General features: G+C 37.0%; 1 protein-coding gene across 3 annotated transcripts in view; it reads left to right on the top strand.

Annotated features, from left to right (window-relative positions):
- LOC150093264 (cathepsin K-like) overlaps positions 1-12,543 on the top strand; it is a 28,782-nt gene extending 16,239 nt beyond the window's left edge. For 2 of the 3 annotated variants that reach the window (XM_090413442.1, XM_090413441.1), the window contains exons 4-10: positions 2,827-2,958; positions 5,046-5,201; positions 5,387-5,513; positions 5,652-5,746; positions 7,972-8,129; positions 8,294-8,404; positions 12,405-12,543. In XM_090413442.1, coding sequence (XP_090269568.1) covers positions 2,827-2,958; positions 5,046-5,201; positions 5,387-5,513; positions 5,652-5,746; positions 7,972-8,129; positions 8,294-8,404; positions 12,405-12,531 — 906 coding nt within the window. In that variant the 3' untranslated portion in view covers positions 12,532-12,543. The remainder of the gene's footprint in view (positions 1-2,826; positions 2,959-5,045; positions 5,202-5,386; positions 5,514-5,651; positions 5,747-7,971; positions 8,130-8,293; positions 8,405-12,404) is intronic. The other variant, XM_090413443.1, reaches the window with a different exon arrangement.
- Positions 12,544-23,227: the final 10,684 nt, after the last annotated feature.

The raw sequence follows: 23,227 nt of genomic DNA, 5'->3' as shown, positions 1-23,227 counted from the left end.
TTTGTCCTAAGTACCTTAGGACAGATAGGCTCAATGCCAGATAGTACTGTGTAGTACCTTATTTTGGGGTTGTCGCAAGGCCGAAGATGCGTCTCGTTGACTAAAAGGATGTCTATCGTATATCGTTCAGCAAATTGTTTTAGTTCTAGGAGGTTGTTGTTTAGTCCTTTAGCATTCCAATAAGCAATCTATATTGAGTTAGCTATGGTAACCGTGTTATCCATTAATCATGGAGAAGATGACTTGTGCGTTTTTGAGGAACTTGTTGGTGTCGGCCTGATTGGAATTTGTTTTGCTAAAGGCCGTTAACATCTCTCCTAGAGTAGCAGCTAAGATTGCTGCGGAGGTTTGGTTGAAGGTTTGTTACTTGTAGAGACCACAGATGCGTATGATTTTTCGGGAGTAACAGCCCGCGTTCTGATTTCTGGTGTAGTTCGCTTCTGAGTGGTTGGGGATACTGCCTCTCTAGTCTTCTACAGGTTGGATGGGTGGAGTGAACATCCCTTGTAGTTGGCCGGGTGTGGGCCGCCACAGTTTGCACACTTAGCAGGCGTGGTTCGCGGTTTGACACAAGCGTGCGAGGGATGGTTGTCACCGCACTTGACGCACTTGTAATCTACTTTACATAGTTTTTGTGCATGCCCATACTTTTGGCAGCGATGGCATTGACCAGCTGAAGCCTTTCTTCTGAGAGGTTCGGTCTTGATGACTAAGCTGCAGACTATTTTAACGTCGTAAATTTCTTCATATGATGAGCCTAGACCAGAGGCATAGGGCGCCTGTCTGCTCGGTACATGTGCGATATCTTAATCAGCTCCAGGCCTTGTGATCTGAGGTCAGTAGCTATTTCTTCAGCTGGTATGGTCTCAGCCAGACCTCTGATGACCACCTTTAGATTTTTTTCACTTTTAAGCTGAAACGTGTGATATGGGACTTTCAGTTCATCCATAAGTCTGGTGAGTTGGCGGTAGTCCGAAGTTCCTTCGGGTTGAATCCGGATTCCTTCATCTGTGCTCTTGGCTGATGTAAATTTGATGTTTGCGTTCTTCATCGTCTCTGTAATTAAAGACCATTTTTCTTTTGTTCTTAAAATTACTGGTGGAATCCTCTCTTTGGGTTGTGCCCTGGAGTTGGTCTCTATTCGTTCATCAGGTTGTGCTGTTAAGTCCATTGGAGTTGTTCTTTCCAAGGGTTGAGGTATTATTTCAGGATCTGCAGCTGGCGACCCCTTCTTGCGCTTCTTTCTGCTGACAACCTGATAGTCTGTAGAGTTATCTGAGTCCACTAGGGCTGGTCGTTAACCGTCGACATAATCTCCCTGGTGTTATCTTGAGAAGTGCTGGGGAGAGGGTCAGGGGATTGACAGTCCTCTGTTTCAACCTCTTCTATTTGGTGGATTGCTACCTTTCCTGGCCATTTCCTTTGCAGCAGACCTCCTACATGTTTGAAGATTGCCAATAGCTGCTTGAAGTCGAGCTCATCATATGAAGAGTCCATAACTTGGCCAAGAGAAAACAGCGGTTGCTCTGGTTTCCCGAGTAGTTTGTAAGTGATCCTGCAGACTTTGAGAGTCCACTAGCTAATCCTGCAGACAGCTTAGAGTAAGCATCCACAAGCAAAAAGTTAAATTATTATAGGTGGCTATCCTAAACAAGGAGAAAAGGAGTTTCGGGAATCGATCAAAATATAACTTAACAAATCACAATCAGAATTCACTCGTCAGAATTGTTGATTGTCCTTATACAATCAACAATTCTGACGAGTGAATTCAGTTGATTGTCCTTATAAGGACTGGCTTAAAGGGGCGAAGCAAGAATGCTTTTCACATTCCCCATTATCTGTAGAGGACAGTGTAGGGATAAGGTGTTATTGAGCTATTAATTAAAGCTCTGATCATGGCAGGAGGGTAACAGCAATAGCCGAGCCTCAGTTAGAACTTCATTGGATACAGCATTGCTATCCATTACCCTCCAAGGGTAATGGATTGAAAATCAATCACCGCATCTCACGGTCGATTAATTCCTTCAGTTGATTGTCCTTAGTCCTTATAAGGACTGGCTTAAAGGGGCGAAGCAAGAATGCTTTTCATCTTCCCCGTTATCTGTAGAGGACAGTGTAGGGATAAGGTTATTGAGCTGTTATTAAAGCTCTGATCATGGCAGGAGGGTAACAGCAATAGCCGAGCCTCAGTTAGAGCTTCATTAGCTACAGCATTGCTATCCATTACCTCCAAGGGTATGGATTTTCATTCTCCTCAGTTGATTGTCCTTAGTCCTTATAAGGACTGGCTTAAAGGGGCGAAGCAAGAATGCTTTTCATCTTCCCCGTTATCTGTAGAGGACAGTGTAGGGATAAGGTGTTATTGAGCAATTAAAGCTCTGATCATGGCAGGAGGGTAACAGCAATAGCCGAGCCTCAGTTAGAACTTCATTAGCTATAGCATTGCCATCCATTACCCTCCAAGGGTATTGGATTGAATGAATCAATCACCGCATCTCACAGTCGACTGATTCCCTCAGTTGATTATACTCTCACTTTGTGAATTTTAGGAGAATTTATTTAGGATAAAAAAAGGTGTCTTTGTATTTTGTCATTTATTAGTAAGAAATAAGATTATTGGAAGAATTATTAAACGTTTTAAAGTAGAATAAAAATTAATTTATATTTACGTATAAATTTTTATTTTATATTTAAATATGACACAAAAATGAGTTTATAAAATACAGTATTTTATTTTGTTTTACTATATGCAGCATTTGTTATATATTATTATTAATAATTCTATAAACTCCTAAAAATACCACTATGATATTGTGTGACTTATAGAATGAAGATAATGAAGAAAAACGTAGACGTAAATTCTTTGAACAAAATATCAAAACTATAATTCTGAATAACCTTTTGGCAGATTTGGGAAAAGAGATGATCACTATGCACCTCAACGAACACGCTGATTTGGTAAGTTGACTTCTGAATTTCTTAGTTATGTAAGCAGAAGTCATTGTTTGAAACTCGTGAATAAATTTTCCAATGCTTCATCCACTCGCATATTATGTCCAAAGTACATTAAGTTCTGTTTAGCAATCATCGCCTCTAAGGAGCATTCTGTTTTGTATTCTCTAAAACCTTCTTAGTAATCATTCTTGCAGTGCATGGGATTCTTAATAGTCTCCTCCACGTCCATAATTCAAATGAATCAATTCGCTTTCTGTCTTTCTTCTTAATCATCTAGCTTTTACTTCGAAATACCATTGCCTTAACAATTTCAACGTTTGCAGCCTTATTAGTATTGTTTATCATTTTGTCACATTTAACATAGTTTTTTTTTTCCACTGGCTATCCTTCTTTTAAATTCATCTTCATATTTGCCATCATTTCTGATTCTGGACCCCGCAAAATCATAACTTTCAAATATGCTCAATTTTATGTAACTCTATTATAAATTCCTTTAAGTTGCCAGAAGCCATCACTTTTCTTTTCCTGATGTTTAGATAAAGCCCGGCTTTGTTGCTTTCCCTATTAACCAATAGAATCAACTGCTCTAGACTTTCCTTAGTTTCTGCTATGGGGGTTGTATCATCTGCATATCTTAAATTATTTATTTTTCTGTCACTAATCTTAATTCCAGCTGGATCTTTGTCTAAATCAGTCATTCTCATAATATATTCATTATAAATATTAAAAAGGAAGGGCAACAGTATACAACCCAGTAGCACCCTTTTTTGTCCACTCTAACACTGTCTGTTTCTCCAAAAACTGTTTTAAGTGAAGCTGCTTGGGTGTCATACAACTCTCTTATCAAGAGAATCAGATGCTGCTCAGATTCCCATTGATCTCATTACAATCCACAGTCTGTTGGGATCCACGAAATCAAAAGCTTTTTTTACAACAAATAAAACAGATTATTTGGTCTCTAATTTCTTTACCTCTCCTAAAACCCCCCTGTTTCTTGTGGCATTTCTCTATTCACATATGGCTCCAACATTTGTCGGATCACTTTCAGCATAACTTTACTTGAATGTGAAATTAAAGCAATGGTTCTATAATTCGCACAATCTGTGGATTTGATTTCTTTGGAATTGGCATTAACACTGATGTTTACAAATCTCTAGTTCAGTACCTTTTCTTCCAAACCTGTTAACAAGTTTCAGTCAATACATTCACTACTTCATCTCCAGTTGCTCTCAATAATTCCACTGACATTCCATCAGTTCCAGGAGCTTTTCCTTTTGAAAGCTGTTCCATTGCTGACATCACTTCACTTTTCATTATCATGGATTCCTCAACAAATTCTCCTATAATATTATTATGTTTCTTGTACAAATCTTCTAGATACACCTATCATCTTTTTTTTTTAATTCTTCTTCCATTAGACATTTACCCGAACTACCTTTTACAACTCCTAATCTAGGGATAAACTTCCCTGCAACATCATTTCTTTTTCTAAACAGATCTCCTATTCTACCCATCATATTATATTGCTTTTTTCAATTTCCTTGCACTTTTCGTTTAGATGTTTTACCTTATCTTTCTTTTTAAGAAAAAGAGAAATTATACAATTAAAACTGCAGCCATTAAACTTTCCAGGACGATTAGGTATTTTAATAAATGAACTAAACTTGACCTTAACTCCAGGAGAGTAACTCAAAGAGATCTGAGCTTATCTCTTTCAGTTGGAGTTCTAAAATACATCAGAAATAAGCTGAAGGAGGTAGTTGTTTATATAATTTCGTAATAAAAAAACCAGCTAACGCCTTTTTATTCCCGTATATAGGGAGTAGGCGAGGCCGTTTAGCCCTCTCTAACCTTTGGAGACTGAGTGGGCAGTTCAATCTCCACTGGTACCCAATCAGAGATAGCTGGCCCAAGGCTATCGCTAATTAAGCGGCACGCAGTGAAGAGACGGCTCAACAAGTGTCACCACCTCATCTATAATTTCGTATTAAATATAAAAAAAAAAACTAGCTCAAATTTGTTGAAAAATTGAATAAAATATGGATATGAATTATTATTAACTGAGATCGTACTTTTATTATGACGTACAGCCTCCAAAAGAATTCGCAAGACGAAACAGCCACCAATTAAAGGGAAAAAAATCACATCGTAAGAAAGTGCGATATGCGGCTTCTACTGACAACACTCAGGCTCAGGATACGATGGATTATAGAAGCTGTGGCCAGGTGACTAATGTGAAGAATCAGGTACATTAAAAGGTCAATAATCTATCGTTTAAATCGCATGTATAAATTACTTTTATTGCAATAATTCCTTAATTAATTTATTTATTTGTGTGGGGGTGTTCACCCCCTCCCCACACACACACCGTTCCTCATCCAGCCCAATAAACAAAATAATGTGAGTGTTTCTCTCTTTGTTCTTTCTTAAGGAAACACACTCGACGTGTTGGGCATTTTCTGCTGTAGGAGCTGTTGAAGGAGCCCTACCTCCTGAGGAAAATGGACAACCTGTACCACTGAGTGTACAGAATATAGTGGACTGTGTGGAATTCGACGGTAAAATGATACACAATGCAAACACTTATATGAGCAATTTTAGGAAGTATAAACTTTCCACAAACATTTAAAATATTTAGGTTTCTAATTTTGTATTAAAATGGCGAAAACGTAAACAAAAGTATTTTCTGTTTCTAGCTTATGAAGGAGGTAGAGTGAGTTGGGCTTTCGAATATATGAAAACTTACGGTATCTACACGGAAGAGTCCTACCCACACAAATACACTGGACAGGTGAGTAGCGACAGCTGTTTCTATGTAATTTATATATTTTACATTACTTCAACGACTGATGTATCCTCAGGATTAGTCTAGTGGTACATAGAGGTAATTGATTTCACATCACTTGTCTAAGTATCTGAGTATTATTATAAGTAAGGAAAGATTGAACATTTTTTTTGTCGAGAAAGATGGGACTGCGCTTTGGTAAATTTGAAGGTGACTAAGTTATCCGCATCCTATTGGCAAGCGTATGAAGATATGCGCCTGAGGCATTGCTTTTTAAAATGGACAAACAGATGTGAAGTCTAAAATGTGGAGTTTGATGGTTGTTTTGCATTTTTAGCATGCTTCATTTTAGCCTCTGTGAAGCTGTAATTCTTATCTGAAGGTGTTTGGGATATGTTCAATTTTTTCTTGGGACTCCAGGCACAGCGGTTGCTCAACATGTCTTGAATGGACAGAAATGTTGAATGCATTGGAAAATTAAGTCCTTAATTCGAATGCGAATAATTCTACAGCATAATCGAGGTGAATTGGGACAGTGGACACAATAGTGTTACTCGACAAAGGAAGAGAAAGTTAGGATTGGAATCAGTGGTTGTTTACGCCATTGTAAAGCCAAATTAAATGGTGCTGAGAGAAACTTATGGAAGCTAAATCTGTGGAAGAGGAAAGAAACAAAATTGTAGTCTGAGACGCAAAGACAGAAGAATAGGGGTTAATAAGAGAAAAAGAGTGATTAGAGTTAGCAAGTATTCTTTTACATCACCCAACGAAATAGAGCTGACTTTGGTATCAAGATCTTCCCCCAGAAAGATATAAGAAAACGTTCTATCTTCCGATGCTCCTTATTGAAGATATCATCTAGTATCTGTTTAACCCCAAGGAAGTTAGATTCAACACTGTCTGAAATAGAAGATAAAAGTAAGTCATGAAGCTATTGTACCATGCTATCATCTTTGTTTTCAAAAATCGTCATCAACCATTGAGTTCTTCACAATGTGGAAGATCACAAAGTAATTAGAGATGACCAATATGGATTCTTTCATTCTTGTTCTGTTCCACAGTTGTTCTTCTAACCACATTTACTTACCTTAAGACAAAAACTATATCTTCATAGCATTTCATCAGTGTCACAGAGAGAGAACTCTTATCAATTCCCGTCTTTTGATTTCCTAACACTTTATGAATCCTGAAGAGATAAAAGATGATCCTTCCTCTCTCAAAGTCTCTGTAATTGCTTTCTTGCAGTGGATATGATTCTGCCTTTTATGTAGTGTACTTTCATAGGCACTGAAGATACTCACCATTTCTCCTCTTTCCACGGAACTCATGAAAATATGAACAGAGGACGGTTAAGACATTTTTACACAGATCAACTTCAATGTACTCGAATCAACTTATCATACTTCTCTCTCTCTGTCATCGAAAATTATTTCAATGTTTAACATGATTTAATGTAAGCAAAGAAAACATTCCAATCTACCTTATAAAAGAAAAATATTCGACAGTTCTATACTTCCGATCATGAAATATGGAAGTGAAACGTCGATTTTATTTTGGTTTACAAAATGACCAACTAGTTGAGGATTACCCAGAGGAAAATGGAAAGATCATTTCTCGGAATTATCATTCTAGATAGAAGATGCAATATTTGAGCCGGAGCTTCGATTACAGAGAGATATTGTATCGGATATTTAAAGATCCAAATGGCAATGGGTAGGTCATATTACATGATGTAACACTAAAAAATGGAGAAAGTTGATATCTGAATGGTATCCCCTAGGTGGAAAGAGCTTCTAAAGAAAGACGGTGGGAGGATGGAGTTAAAAGATGGTGGAACTCAAGTGGCATAGAAAAGATAAAACTGAATGGAAAACTTTTGGGTTCTTTGTCCAGCAATGGATAAAAAATGACTGTGGAAGAAGAGGAACATCAGCGTGATAATACACGTGATATTGATATTTCTCACTTCTAAACACAATAAATCGACTCAATATTTCTTAAAGTGAACACCAGGTGTAGATTGAGTAATAGTATTTCCCTACGTTGTGAATTTCTCTTAAATCTTTCTTTTACAGATCGAATGTTAGATGTCAGATAAATACATTGCTTAATAAAAGCCACAGTGGTGTAAATGGATACGAAAATAAGCTTAAGCTTTGTCTGTACATTGATTGAGAAGACTCAATATTACATTATATGTTTAAAAGATTTCTATTTGAATCTTTTTATAGGCTGGCCGATGTATCTACAAGGAAGATGCAGTTGCAGTGAAATGCACAAATTATGAAAAAATACGCTCATCTGAGGATGCCCTTAAGCTTGCAGTGAAAGAAAAAGGACCCGTTTCCGTTGGAATTGAAATTAATCTCAACCACTTCCTTAGTTACAAGTCAGTTGATATCAATTTATAGCAATTCAATAGCAAATGGAAATTTTAGAATTTTACTACCAAAAATTCCCCAATCATGTCTAAATGTTTAAATTTATATTTTTACAAAACTTATTGGTAATTGCGAGAAGTATTTAATGATGACAATATTTCTGTATGTTCAGAGAAGGAATTTATACCCAACCGAAAAACGTGCAACCGGATATTTATCATGCAGTTCTCATTATTGGCTTTGGTAAAGAGAAGGAAAAAGAATACTGGCTCGTGAAGAACAGGTAAATGATCTTACACTGAGTGGTGCATTTGATTATTTGCACGTGTAATTATTAAAAAATAAAAATAACAAACGTTCACTGCAATCTTACTGATTGAAACTAAATCAAGACCATCAGAATAAAGTGTTCTAACTTTTAAAAATCAATAAGTAGTTGATTTCCCTTTAGTTGTCATTAGTAGAGTTTATTTCTACCGACATATTTTAATGTTACCCACGAGATCACAACGCTAAAGCCATCTTGAGTTCCTAGTCCTAAGTGGTATTATTGTTTGAAACTGTGTGAATTCTACAGCCGAGTTTCTGAGTTGCAAGATGAAATCCCAGTGAGGAAAATATGTAGATGGCTTTATCAAAGAGCAATAACTTGAGAAGTAACTTGGAAACATGTAGTCTAGAAAAGATTCCTATTCAAGTCAGGAAAAAATGAATCCCTAAAGACATTTCTTCTGTAGACATACGCATTATATTGTTTTTGTTTGCTTTAGGCACACTCAGGTATGACATTCCGGTGTTGATCAGGGATCAGGGGATTTCTAAAGGCAATCCACTGAGATTTATAGTTGTTTAATATAACATAATTATGTATAATGTAATCACTGAATAAATTAAGCCTCTCTGAAAATACTGTGATTCAACTTATTGATGAGTCTTTGCGAATAGATATCAGTAGTGTGAATTTACTGCTGTAGGCTGGTTAGATAGTGTACAAAAATGTGAAATACCTGACAATAAAACTCTATTACAAAATGTCGGTCAATCTCACTTTTGCTGCCTTACGATCGGGTTTTCAAAAATGTGCAAACCATTTATGAAATTTGTGTAATGTAGAAAATTCATTGATTTTCGATCTCTTCTCCAAGAGAAAGAAGATTCAGTTGATAAACCTTGGTAAAGATTTAGCTTGATACTTGAAGGGAGTGGTTACTCCGTGAATACTCTATTTTTCCCACAACAAAACAGGGTTCCTACTTGTGTTCTTATGAACCTTTACACAGCAGCACATAAGAAACAAATATTATGTATGATAGCTATGTCACTGGCCTATCCCTTCGTAATCATAGTAAAATCCGCAAATACGTTATCCAAGATCAACTACATGGAATATAATCAGTTAAGTAAAATGAGAAAATGTCATCTTAGTCAATAAACGCAAAGGAAGGTTGGCATGGAATTCTGGTAATTCTTCCCTAGCCCCATTCCGAAATATGGAAATGTTCAATGGGGATCTCGGCTAAATGAAACACTTTAACAATCATGTGATGTAAGATAAGGAAGCTGTGGTTCCTCTTCTCGGTACTGTGCGAGTATGTTATATCCTTACTAGATTCTTTGAAAATTTTTTTAAAAAAAGTTCATTGTCTTAAGACATCACATACGATGACCCAATTCATATTCAACCCTTCCAATTTACATAATTGTAGAATTAGATTTATAACTTACATATTTAGAAAAAAATATTAAATTGTTTGAAAAGAGTAAGCAGATTTAAACATAATGCAGGAATTTTTATATAAAGCATTGTTATTTTAATTTTTTTATTGTTCTGTTATTTTGCAGCATAACAATTAAACTATAGATTATGCTTTGACGCGTTTGTATATCCAATGCACATAATGGAATCCCAAATTGATTTTTTTTCGAAAATTATTTCCATACAAATGTATCACAAAATATTCTCATTTATAATATACTAAATATACTCTGTAATTACTAAGGCCTGTGTAGCTCTGTGGAATTGATATTTACATCCATAGTGCTATGTTGCTGGAAGAAAGACTGTTCCAAATTCGATTTCATTTGCTGACTAGAGGAACTTTTTTGAAGTCTTCTTTGATCAATTCCTGAGTTAATTGATCTCTGACCTGGCAAGAGTTTTTGACTCTACCAAACTCGTGTTTTTCATGTTGTAAACTGCAGAAATTTGACCGTAGAACTCACATTAGTTCGAACAATAATATATAGTACTAGGATTAGTGACCAAAAGATAGCATCAGTTGTCTACCAGCATTCTCCTCTCTGGGTGCAATTAAAATCGCTGATGGTACTCTCCCAGATATTCTGTGTCAACACAGAATATATGTGACAAGGGTAGAGCCTCGCTGTTCACTTCAAAAATTTAATTAGGGCTAAATGCCCATGCCTATTCCTGTTGGAAGATAAAAGGCGATAGTCGATTTATTTCTTTTATTTATATACTCTGGAATAATTCAGTAATAAAAAGTGAAACTAAAATGTTTTGAAATATCGTTTTGAAGTTTCTATTCTTAAAGTTCAAGAACATGAACATTTTTTAGTTTTATTTTGTTAGCTTTTCATTGTAATTTTTCTGAGGCATTTTCTTTCTTCTCGTAATGGCTATAATGCTGGATCAGAAGAGAGATCTTATAGGATAAAATCTAGTATCTGATGGCGAAATGATTTTGACTTTTTTTTCAACAAATTCTCTGATTAGCCAATATCGGGAAAAGCACATACGTTTTTAATCTGCAGTATAAGAAAATTATGTGATATGGTGGGATTATCACGTCTCCGCCATGTATAACATTTCAAGCTTATGGAAGTGTAATAAAGTTAGTATGTACAGTATATACTCTAAATTGAAGTATCTTATTGCGAATTCTATAAAGGCAGAGATTCCTTAAATAAGAACGAGAGACACGATAGATAAAAAATACTTCAGAAAATAGGCACGGGTACTTAACAATCACATGCGCGATCACTAGATGTCAAAGCATGTTGTTGTTTTGCAATTTCGTTGGTTAAAATAATAAATAAATCCGTTCTGCCTTTTATTCCCTGAAGTAAGTAGGAAGGGTCGTTTTAACCCTATCTAACCCAAGACTTGCACTAATTTTAAACAGCATCCGGGAAAGTGAGTATGGAAACCAAGAGCCACCATCAAGTTCTCCCTAACCCTAATACTATATACAATTGTCTGAAAGAGTTTAGGTTCTATGGTCGATTTTTTTTAGTTTCAGCTGACTAATGGTTTCCAATAATATTTTTTGTTTTGATTTTCGTAATTTTATTTATATTTATATTTCACTTGACACAGAAGAATAAATTATAATTCTTGGTGAATTGCATTGACAGCTTTTAATCACGTGTTATTCATATTGAAATTTCTGAATAAAACTAAAAGGACACTGAATGTAAGCTAATAATTTAACAGCTCAAATTAATTATTTACAGGTGTTTAACTAGTTTAAGCTAGCATTATCAAAGTCAATTTAACACTACACAATCAGTGAAGACAGACTAAAATGATCTAGATAAGAAGGATAGCCACGTGCGTAGTGGGTGATAGTGGCGTTCTTCGCTGTGATTCCTGTTGGTAATGCTGATGGATAGGTAGGGACATGTGCCAAAATCTGTTTAAAATCATACCGACCATTCTGTTTAGATAACTAGGGTTTTGTAGAACATATAAAACTCCAACACAACAATAAACTGGGTTTCCTCCTGAAAAGACAGACAATCAAAACTGTATACAAACCTTTAAACAAAATATTTACCTGCCTAAGACAAATCAAGGATTAGACACTCTCCCTCCCTCCCAGGAGAAAGACCACTTCGTAAGATGGAAGGCTAATTTACAAATCCCGGTTTAATTCGGAGAGACTGTTCCTGGAAGTGGCACAGGTTCTACAAAACTCGGTGAAGTGCAAGAGAATGGACGGGATGGTTTTAAACAGCTTTGGTGCACTGGTCTATCTGTCCATGAGTATTCCCCTGTCGCCCTCCAGGCACGCGTCTTTGTTATTCGTGTTATTTTAATTTGTCTATGCTGATTGTGTAGTGTTAAGTTGTCTCTGATAATGCTAGCTGAAACTAGCGAAACGTCGGCTGCAAAATCATTAATTTGAGCTATTCAATTATTTCCTTATACTCAGCATCCTCGTAGTTTGTTTCAGAAACTTCGACATGAATAACAACAATAGCTCGGAAACTGAAACACAGAATTTCAATCAACTGATTTGATCTTTTTTTTTTTGCAGCTGGGGAGAAGAATGGGGTGAATGTGGATATGTCAGGATCGCCAGAAACAAGAACAATCAATGTGATATTGCATCAGATGCTTATTGTGTTGCCGCTATAAAAATAGAAACTGCAAATAAAAGATGAAGTTATGAATTATTTTTGTCTATCATCTAATTTGTTTGGCATCAACAACAGACATCACCACGAAAAGCGTCCCTGTAGCCCTCCCCCCACGCAAGTGACTGTCCACGCTATCCAGGTCATTTTAGTTCGTAACAGTACTTTGCTTACTGGAGACCTGAAGTGACTGGAATTTTAAAACACTTTTTCCAGCTAGATTAGCATTTAAGGTGCTCATTCTTCGGGAGCTCTAGCGCCATAGACGTGTAAGCACATGCCATTTCCACTAAGCTACACAGGCGCCCTCTTAATTACAATTAATATCATAATAATATTTATTAGAAATACGTTACTTACTTTTGGCATGTGTGCAAGTTTGGATATAAACACTTCGGAATTTAGTCAATTACATGAAAATGATAGACATTTGCTATCCAGTCATCTTTATAATTACTATGCATCTATACTAACTCTATTTACTTTATTATCAGATAATTTTCTTTGCCAAATTTGAGATTCATGTCACATTTGACTTTTCACAATATTTGGGTCTTTAATCGTATACAATTTCGGAATCCACCAAACCTTTGATATTATCTTAACAAACAGGGGGAGCCACTAGTCAATATCTGTACATAATTCTGCAGTTATCCAGCTTTCCCCATACAATTTGCCTAAATGGTCCACTATAGTTTGTGCAACTTTACGTGTGTAGGGTTAATATAAAAAATAATTTTTTTTTATATTAACTATTTTAAAATAATTTATAATGTTTCAGAACGGATATTCTGTTCTTGAAACCTGCGTCCTGATTGGGGGCTATTTACAGAAGCTTTGTTTCCTTACGTTGGGTTTAATGCTAATGTAGATACGTGCAATAGGATTAACGACCGCCACAGATTTTGTCAGAGCTTTTTTTTTTTTTTCAAAGATAACGCATTATCAGTATTTATTTGATTGATAACAACAAGCTACTGCCTTTAAGTCTATGTTTATCACTAGTGTTAAATGGATAACGTACATTAATCAGGATCGATTCAACTTCACTTTCGTTTTGAATGTTGCTATGAATTTAATAGCCTTCCGGATTTGAAATATATGGACGTTAAGTGGATGTGGAAAGTTTTCTTTTTGGTAAGAATTAATGTTGGTGGGTTGGATTTTTCTTTTGCTTTTATGGGAGTTTGAACTATTTTTTTGTCGTAGGATTTTTGAGATCAGCAGTAAAATCTCATTTCTTTGGGTTGTGGTCCATAGTATGTGATGGGGAAGAGATAAATAGGAAGTGATGCATGCAATGAGACGTCAACACAGACGGAACTCAGTCTCATCTCCATATGTGGCCTCGACAGTTCTCCTTGCAGCCAGTGTATTCGGTCTCCCATAAATGCAATGCTAGCATATAACTGAGATACGCTTATGCTGAAGTATGTCAATGCCATTAATTAACTACTTTGTTATCTGACGGAAGGAAAACTCAGAATCTTAAGGTATAATTGCTGGTTATAAGTTAACGTCGATCTGTTGATCTATTTTAACTTCAAAAGAAATCTGGTTTTGACTACACAAATTAAAAAGACAATCAGGCAACAAACTATTACTAATTAGGGTTAGGAACACAAGATGGATGCTTTGGTAATATCCATATGACATGCAATTAATATATGGTAAACACTGCACAGTAAACTCATCAGAACGTTAACAAGTTCACACACTTTCTTGGCTTAATTGTGATGTATATATGGGAAAAGAGATATTGATCACAATAGAAAATCTATTGAGCTTTTGAATTCATAATGGAAAAACAAAATTAAATCCTTAAAAAGATGCTAGTTTGTCGTAAAGAGGAATTATTTTTAATCCTATACCAATGTAGATAAAAATATATATTTGCATCTTTTTTTAAGGATTTCATTTATTTATTGTATGTGACGATTTCTAATTTTTTTAAAAAATGTAACATATGGCTGAATGTAGCCTTCTTGGAACAAAGTAGGAGATGACAATGCAGTTTTCACAAAATTATTTTGCTTTTCTTCTACTTGACAGATGACAATTTGTACTAAAGTTTGCTACTAAGTCAAGTTTTAATTTTCAAAAAATGTCAGAAATTTTTCATCAAGTTGTTTACTTATGATGAGAATTTAATAAAAAGGAACTCGTATTGAATAAACACCAGAAACAGAATTCTAGTGCTGATTGATGTTGCCTTCCAGTCAACTTTTTTCTAATTTCTTTTTTTTTATATTCAAGGTTGATAAAATTGAAGAATTTTATCAACGCTGATTTGATCAAATTCTCTTCTCTGAGAATTTGGTGATTAACATGGTGAACTGTTTGTTTATTCCCCAGCACTTTTTTTTCATTTGTAAATTACTGTTGACTACTGAGTAATTGTTCTTAATGAATTTTATAATCCGACAAAGTTTCAGGTTAAGATAATTTAAAGTACCTTCTATTTCATCGAGTTGCCGTACAGTTCAATTGATTTCTCTTTTTCTTCTTCTTCTTCTTCTTCTGTCCACTGCTGGACGAAGGTCTCCCCCATGATTTTCCAGACCACTCTATTTTCTGCCTCTCCCATCCATCTCACTCCTGCAATTAGTTCATCCCTCCACTTTCTTCTTAGTCTTCATCTTTGTCATCTCCATTCTGTTGTTTTTCTAGTCCATCTCCCATCACTACATCTGGCAATATGGCCAGCCCATCTCCACTTAGCCTGTTTAATGTATTTTACAATATCCATGATACCTGTTTGAGATCTTATCCAGGTATTTGTCTTTCTATCTCTTAATGTTATTTTTAGCATTTTTCCCTCCATGCGATGTTGTGTTGTTTCTCAGCTTTTTGTTTCGGTTTCTGTTAAAGTCCATGTTTCTCCTCCGTATGTTAGGACAGGAAGTGTGCACTGGTCGAAAGCTTTCCTTTTTTAGACTCATAGGGATGTCACTTCTGAATATGTCTCTAATTTTCCCATAAACCATCCATCCAAGGTGAATTCTTCGTTCAATCTCTTTTCTTTGGCACTCCTGAAAAGATAATGATTGGCCCAAATATACATATGAAGTAACTTGTTCTATTTCATGGTTTTCAACTTTGATAGTTCTATGATTTATGTATTTATTCACCATTATTTTTGTTTTTTTTCTATTTATTTTTAGTCCAATTACTTTGGAGGCGTCATTTAGTTGGTTTAGCCTTCCAGATTTTCAAGATGATCTGATATTTGCACAATATCGTCTGCAAATTTCAGATGATGCAGCCTTTCTCCATTTATGTTTATTCCTTTTGTTTCCCAATCAAGGCTTCTAAAAACTTCCTCTAGTGCAGCTGAAAATAATTTGGGAGATATGGTGTCGCCTTGCCAGATGCCGTTTTGTGTTGGGAACTTTTCAGTGTTTTTATATAATTTAATTACAGAAGTTGCATTATTGTAAATATGTTTTAGTGTTTCAATATATGGTTCCTCAGTTCTCGGGTTTCAACTGCTTTTAGTGTTGCAGATGTTTTAACTGAATCAAATGCTTTTTCGTAGTATATATATATAGGCCAGACGTAAGGGTTTCTTGTATCCAATTGATTTTTCAATGAGCTGTCTTAATGTGTAAATATGGTACAAAGTAGTGTAATTCTTTCTCAATCCAGCTTGTTCACAGGATTGCATTCCCTCGAGTCTAGATTTTATTCTGTTATTTATAATTTTTGTGAAGACCTTATATATGTGGGAAGTAGGCTTATAGGTCTTTAGTTTTTAATTTCGTTTTTAAACACCTAGAGGATTGCCAAAGAAAAGAGTTTGAACGAAGAATTCACCTTGGATGGATGGTTCATGGGAAAATGAGAGACATATTCAGAAGTGACATCCCTATGAGTCTGAAAAGGAAAGCTTTCGACCAGCGCATACTTCCTGTCGTAACATACGGAGGAGAAACATAGACTTGAACAGAAACCTAAACAAAAAGCTGAGAACAACACAACATCGCATGGAGAGAAGTATGCTAAAAATAACATTAAGAGATAGAAATACAAATATCTGGATAAGATCTCAAACAGATGTCATGGATATTGTAAAATACATTAAACAGGCTAAGTGGAGGTGGGATGGCCATATTGCCAGATGCAGTGATGGGAGATGGACTATAAAAACAACAGAGTGGAGACCAATGGACGGAGCAAGACAAAGAGTAAGACTGAGAAGAAAGTGGAGGGATGAATGGAACTAATTGCAGGAGTGAGATGGATGGGAGAGGCAGAAAACAGAGTGGTCTGGAAAATCATGGGGAGACCTTCGTCCAGCAGTGGACAGAACCAAAAGGTTGAAGAAGAAGAAGAGAAATGCAATTCAACTGTACTGCAACTCGATGAAATAGAAGGCACTTTGAATTATCTTAACCTGAAACTTTGTTGGATAATAAAATTAATTAAGAACAATTACATAGTAGTCAACAGTAATTCGCAAACGAAAAAAGTGCTGGAGAATAAATATTTCTGACAATACTGTTTCACAGTATTGTCAGAAATTTGCTTGCGAGTAGAATAAGATAGGATGGCTTTCGTCTGAGAGTTTGTCCTTAAAAAGCAAAGGGAACAAGAAATATATTATCCTGAAAATTCTAAATAACATCATTCTAAAAAAATTGAAATTATGGCCTATTTATCGTACTGCTAAGGAAGGTAATTTGGATACTCCAAAAATGTTCATCTACTGAATCTTAATAGCTATGTTGGCAAATTTAAAGAAGTCTCCGAAAGGACACAATATCCTACACGATAGACTGAAAGTGAACTTATAAACAAGCTGTGGTCACAATACAGGTAATCCTCATATAACGCGGTACCTATACAACGCTGTTTCGATATAATACGGCCTGCACATTGTAATAACTCTTTATCTTTTCATATATTTTTCACAGCGCGACTTTTTCGCCTAAGAAAACTCTCGAAAACCTACGTGTTTCCTTTTTTGGGTTTTCTGTTTTTCAGGAAACTTTGAAACAAGTATTTCCTATCCTGTTTTAGGACCACCGGCCACGCTAGACCATGTGCGGAGATGGGGCCAGAGTGGTACTATACTATACAAAATGTAAAGCACTAAAAAGATTTGATACAGATGGGATTCGGGATGCCTCCATTTAGTTTAGCCCAAAGCTCTATTGGACAATTTTCGATTTCATTTTTTGTTTTGACACGACTGATTTATGCACAAATGAAGAGGCGCATTTTTAAGAATATCAAAATCAACTGTGGAAAACCTTTTCATTTGCCTCGGAGAAATCGCTTACGTCAGACTCCCAGGCAGTAATGGGTTTGAAACTGTAGGGGCATATCTTTTATCAGTGTAAGGTTGGTTGAAGTGCTCAGGTTTCTTACCACTTTCTCTGAGGTAGTACTATTGCAGATTCCCAAACCGGTGCTGGAAAAAAATAAAAATCCAATTTTTTCTTATCAATGTTCCAAAATATCAGATATGGACAGTACGTAAAAAAAAACATCACACTGAAGAAGACAGAATCTACCATCGAATTAGGAAGTGCTTCTCCGCCTATCTCCCTCGATTCCTTTAACAGGAAAGATATCTCTGGGGCGAAAGACTGTTCCTAAGGAGATGGCGTAGACCACGAACATATGTCAGATTACACAGGGGAGAATTAAAGTGTGCATTTATCCGTAACATCACTGTTTTTATGATCTTTTAAACTGAGATTTTATTAGTTTTTTTCATTTTAGTCTAATTTCACTTTATTCCAATATAGTGGGGCCTGAATTGGTTCCGAACAAATACAGGCTGCAAAAACCGAACATCGAGGTGGTCCTGACCCCTTAGAGGGCTCAGGACCACCTCGGGATCTCCCGTACCAGATCTCCCCAATTTGTTCACGTGTTTTTATCCGTTTATTAGATTCAACAGGCTTTTATACTTCGTATACTAGTTTTTATAACATTTTTGATATTCTTTTTATCTATTTAATCCTGGTAGGGTTTTTTTAGTGCTTTTTTTTTTCATTTTGCGACTTTTCTTTTAATGAGTGAAACTCAAACGACCATTTTAGAAGCACTTGGTGGGTCAACATCTAATACTACTCAATGATTAATATTTTTTTTTTCATATAAATAAAATAAATAAATAAAATAAAACGTCCATATCCAAAGTAGAATGCACCGTCAATTTATAAATTTGTCTTTCCTCAATTTTATCCGTGTGTAGTAAACTGCTTGTCCAATGTAACCAAAAAAAAACCTTCAGCTTTTTTTGGTTAGTTTGGTTCTACTGGCCATTTCAACTATCCAGCGTAATCCCACAGATGAAATTAAACGCAGAAGGAGATCCTTTACAACGCTAGACCTCACTTACATAACATAACATCACTGGCCAGAAGGGTGAAGGGAGGACGAATTGAAGGAAAGATTTATGGGCTGTAAGCTCGCCCTGTGGGTGAGGGACACGGAGATTAATCGTTTTTGCTAGTATTTAGGATGGCTTTTGGCCTCTTGTATTTGAAGAGGTCAGTTTCATCATAGTTTGCTGCCTGTTTAACTAGATCGTTTCTCTATGCAGTTGGACGTTTCTCACAAACCACGGTGCATCCATGATCATGCGCAAACACTTATTCTGCACTCTCTGCAGCCTGATGATGCTGGTGTTAGATGTGTGACACCAGGTTGGAGATGCATATGTTATTATGGGGCGGATCGTCAGCAGGTAGAGGAGTACTTTGATTCTGGTATTTACCTTGCTTTTTCTATTTATTAGAGGGTAAAGTTGTGCGATGGTTTTAGATGCTTTCGCGCATAAGGCTTTGATGTGTGGGTTGAACGATAATTTTTTTGTCTAGAATTACCCTAAGATACTTTGTTTCTGTTTGCCAGGGGATTTTGGTGTTGAATAGATAAAGGTCTCTCTTGGGAGTTGCCAATCTTCTGCTGAAAAGTATCGCTATACTCTTTTGGGGATTCACTTGCAATCTCCATTTGGTGAACAATTGTTCTAGTTTTGGTAGGTTTTCTTGCAGTTTTTTAGTAACGAGATGTGGTTGTAGATATCTGGCAAGTACTGCTGTGTCATCCGCATAGAGTGCGGATGATACAGCAGTACTAAATGTCATCCACAGTAGTGGATGACATTGGGTTGGGTGGGATGTCTGCCATATATATCAAGAATAAGATCGGTGCCAGCAGGGAACCTTGAGGAACTCCTGCAGAGATCCGTCGCTGACTTGAAACTCTTCCGTTTATTTTGACTTGTATGTGTATGTCCTGGAGGTAAGATTTAATTAGGTGGACGATTCTTGATGGCATGCCTGCTGAGATGAGTTTGTTTAGTAATCCGAAGTGCCATATCTTATCAAAAGCTTTTTCTATGTCGAGGAAAACTGCTCCAGTGTGCTGGTGCCAATTGTAGCCAGTGGTGATGTACTCAATTATCCTATGAATCTGTTGAGTAGTACTGTGATTTTGTCGGAAGCCAAATTGTTCCTTTGAAAGGATATTTAACTAGTTTACTGAGGCTTGGAGTTTGGAGAGGATGATTTTTTCGGCAATTTTGCCTAAGTTTGAGATTATTACTATTATTACTATTACTATTATTAGGGGCAACTCCAGGGAGGCATTAGACTCATCGAGGGAGGCCCCAAATCATATTCATCACAACACTATTCGACATTCATACAGTATCTATCATACCTCGCCTTAAACTCATTCACTGTCACAGCATCCACCACAGACTCAGGGAGCGCATTCCACTCATTCACTACTCTAAAAGTAAAGAACTCAGCTCTAACACCTTTACTAATCACACTTTTGCCCAGTTTCCATGGATGTCCTCCCACAACCAGCCCTGTTCTAAAAGATATCTTCTGAATTAATTTTATAGAAACCCTTGAGTAATTTGAATGTCTCAATCATATCTCCCCTCCTCTGCCTATCAACCAATTTTTGCAACCCACAAATCCTCAAGCTGTTCTCATAAGGTTCATTCCACAGACCTGCTATCATCTTGGTCACTCACTTCTGGATCCTCTCAACCTCCTCCCCATCAAGAATAAACCTAGGTGACCAAATCTGGGCACAGTAGTCGAGATGGGGTCTTATCAAGGCTCGATACAGAGGAATAATAACCTGCTTGTCTCTGCTTGTCAACGTATTCTTCAGCAACCACGTGATTTGATGAGCTGATTTGGCCACTTTTGCAATGTGTCCCCTAAATTTCAATTCCTTATCCACCAACACTCCTAAATCTCGTGCCTCATCAATTTCCTGGAGCACAGTTCCACCAATGCAGTAAACTGCCGCCAATCTTTTCACCCCAAAATGCATAACCTTACATTTTGCCACATTAAATTGACATCCATTCTCCTTAGCCCAGACCTCCAATCTATCCAAATCATCCTGCAAAATTTTGACGTCATCTGCATTCACAATTGCCCTATCCAACTTCGCATCATCCGCAAACAAATGAACTGTTCCTCTCAGATCCTTTCCTATATCATTAATGAACAAACTAAACAGCAGTGGTCCAAGAACAGATCCTTGTGGCACTCCACTAGTCACAGGCCGTCTTGTGGATTCTACTCCTGAGTAAACCACTCTCTGATATCTCTCCGTCAACCACCCTCCTATCCGTCTCACCAACCCTATGTCCATCCCCATATGCTGCAATTTACTGATTAGAATTCCATGTGGTATCCTGTCAAAGGCCTTAGCAAGGTCCAGTAGAATCACTGTAAACACATTACCCTTATCCAATTCAGCCGTCACTGTGTTACAATACGTGAGCAAGTTACTGAGGCATGACCTACCCTTCACAAAACCATGCTGTTCCCGATACAGTATCCCATTTTCTTCTATCCAATCTTGTATTTTCCTCTTGACTATTTTCTCTAAGACCTTGATCATGATTCCTGTTATGCTGATTGGCCAGTAATTTTCAACAGCAGCCTTGGAACCACCTGTATGCAGCGGAACTATTTTCCCCTCTTTCCACTCCCTTGGGACTGAACCAGACCCGAGGCTCAAATTAACAAAATGGTCAAGGGCACCGACAACTCGTTAGCCCCTTCACCTACGACATGAGCTGGTATGCCATCAAATCCCACAGATGTATTGACATTGAGGTTCTGTAATAGACTAGTTACCTCTACTTCATTCATCACAATTCCAGTATAAGCTGTTGGTTCTTCCATTCCTGCAATGTCACCACCTGGATGATATACTCTTGCAAAGTGCTCGCTCAGTAATTCCACAATATCGACTGATTCGGTTACCTCCCTACCCTCAGCATTTTTTTAAGATCATTCTACCATGAGAATTTTTCCTTTTACTTGCAACATATTGAAAAAACTGTTTGGGATTCTCTTTAGCCTGCATGGCCAATTTTCTTTCGTAATCTGCTTTTGCTTTTCTTACCACCCTTGTTACCATCCTGGCCTGAGCTTTATACTGTTCCTGCGCTTGCTGGTCACCTTTCTCCTTAAATTCCCTCCACAATTGTTTCTATTTTTGCAGCCCAAGCTTAATAGGGTTATTCATCCATTTAACCCCTACTTGATTTATTATTCGGACTCTTGGTATACAGTCAACCATTGCCTCCTGCAAACAGTTCTTAACCACCTCCCATGCACTATCAACATCCAGCCCTTGCAGTTTTACATGCCATGGCACTGAGCCAAGCACACACCTAAGCTTGTCATACATACCAGCCCGGTAATTCCACATGTACCCTGTTTTAATTGTAAATTCCCCTCCTTTAGCCACCTCCCAAGTCATGACCTTTTGGTCACTTTCACCAATTGGTGGCAACATGGTCATGTTCGTTACAGCCACATTCTCAGTTGCAGTTACGAGGTCCAGCACTCTCTTCCCCCTGGTATTTTCACTACATGTTGCCGTAGATAGTTGTCCCTTAATAACCGTATAAAATCCAATTCCTTCCTCCCATGTGCCCTCTCCTCTTTCCAGACAATGATACCATAATTGAAATCACCCATAATAATTACCCTCCTTCCACTCATTTCTTCTATTTACCTATGCATACTATCCCCACCATCTATTCCATCACCTGGTCTATAGCAGCACCCAATTGTATATTTTATTCTGCTAGATTCTATCTCACACCAAACATCCTCAAATGTGCTCTTTTCTCTATCCTGCAGTTCAATTTCTATACTCCTTGGCTGTAGCTCATCAGCTATCATCAATAACACTCCCCCCCCTTTTTATTCACCCTGTCACTCCTGAACACGCTATACCCGTCGCATTCAATCCCACTAGCTTTATCATCTTCTGTCAGCCATGTGTCACTAATACCAACAACCTGCGGCCTGGAAGTGCCAACCATGGCCAAAAACTCTTCCTTCTTGTTCCTAATACTCCTGGCATTAGTGTACATGAATTGCAGAAGCCCATTTGTCCCATTCCTACTTTGATGCCTTATACTAACTATCCCATTCTGATTTGTTGTCCTTCGTACTCGCTCGGCCATAATACACTGATTCATACACTCAACTGCCTCCCTAAAGTGTGCATATCTACTTCCCCCCCCCTCTTAATAAATCTAGTTTCCCTGAGTCTGTACATCCACTTCCACATCATTCATCAACACTTTTTCAAGTCTTCGTACACCAACTCCATTGAAATGTAACCCATCCATTTTATATAAGTCCTTTCGCCCATCGAACTCATTCCACAAATTCCACACCACTCTCCATGCATAACCCACGCATAA

This window comes from Typopeltis vanoorti, chromosome 24, assembly GCF_054136105.1.
Source record: "Typopeltis vanoorti isolate ZY-2024b chromosome 24, IOZ_Tvanoo_1.0, whole genome shotgun sequence".
Taxonomy (NCBI): Eukaryota; Metazoa; Arthropoda; class Arachnida; order Uropygi; family Thelyphonidae; genus Typopeltis; species Typopeltis vanoorti.
The sequence above is the reverse complement of the archived record's forward strand: the minus strand, read 5'-3'. Positions and strand labels throughout refer to the sequence as shown.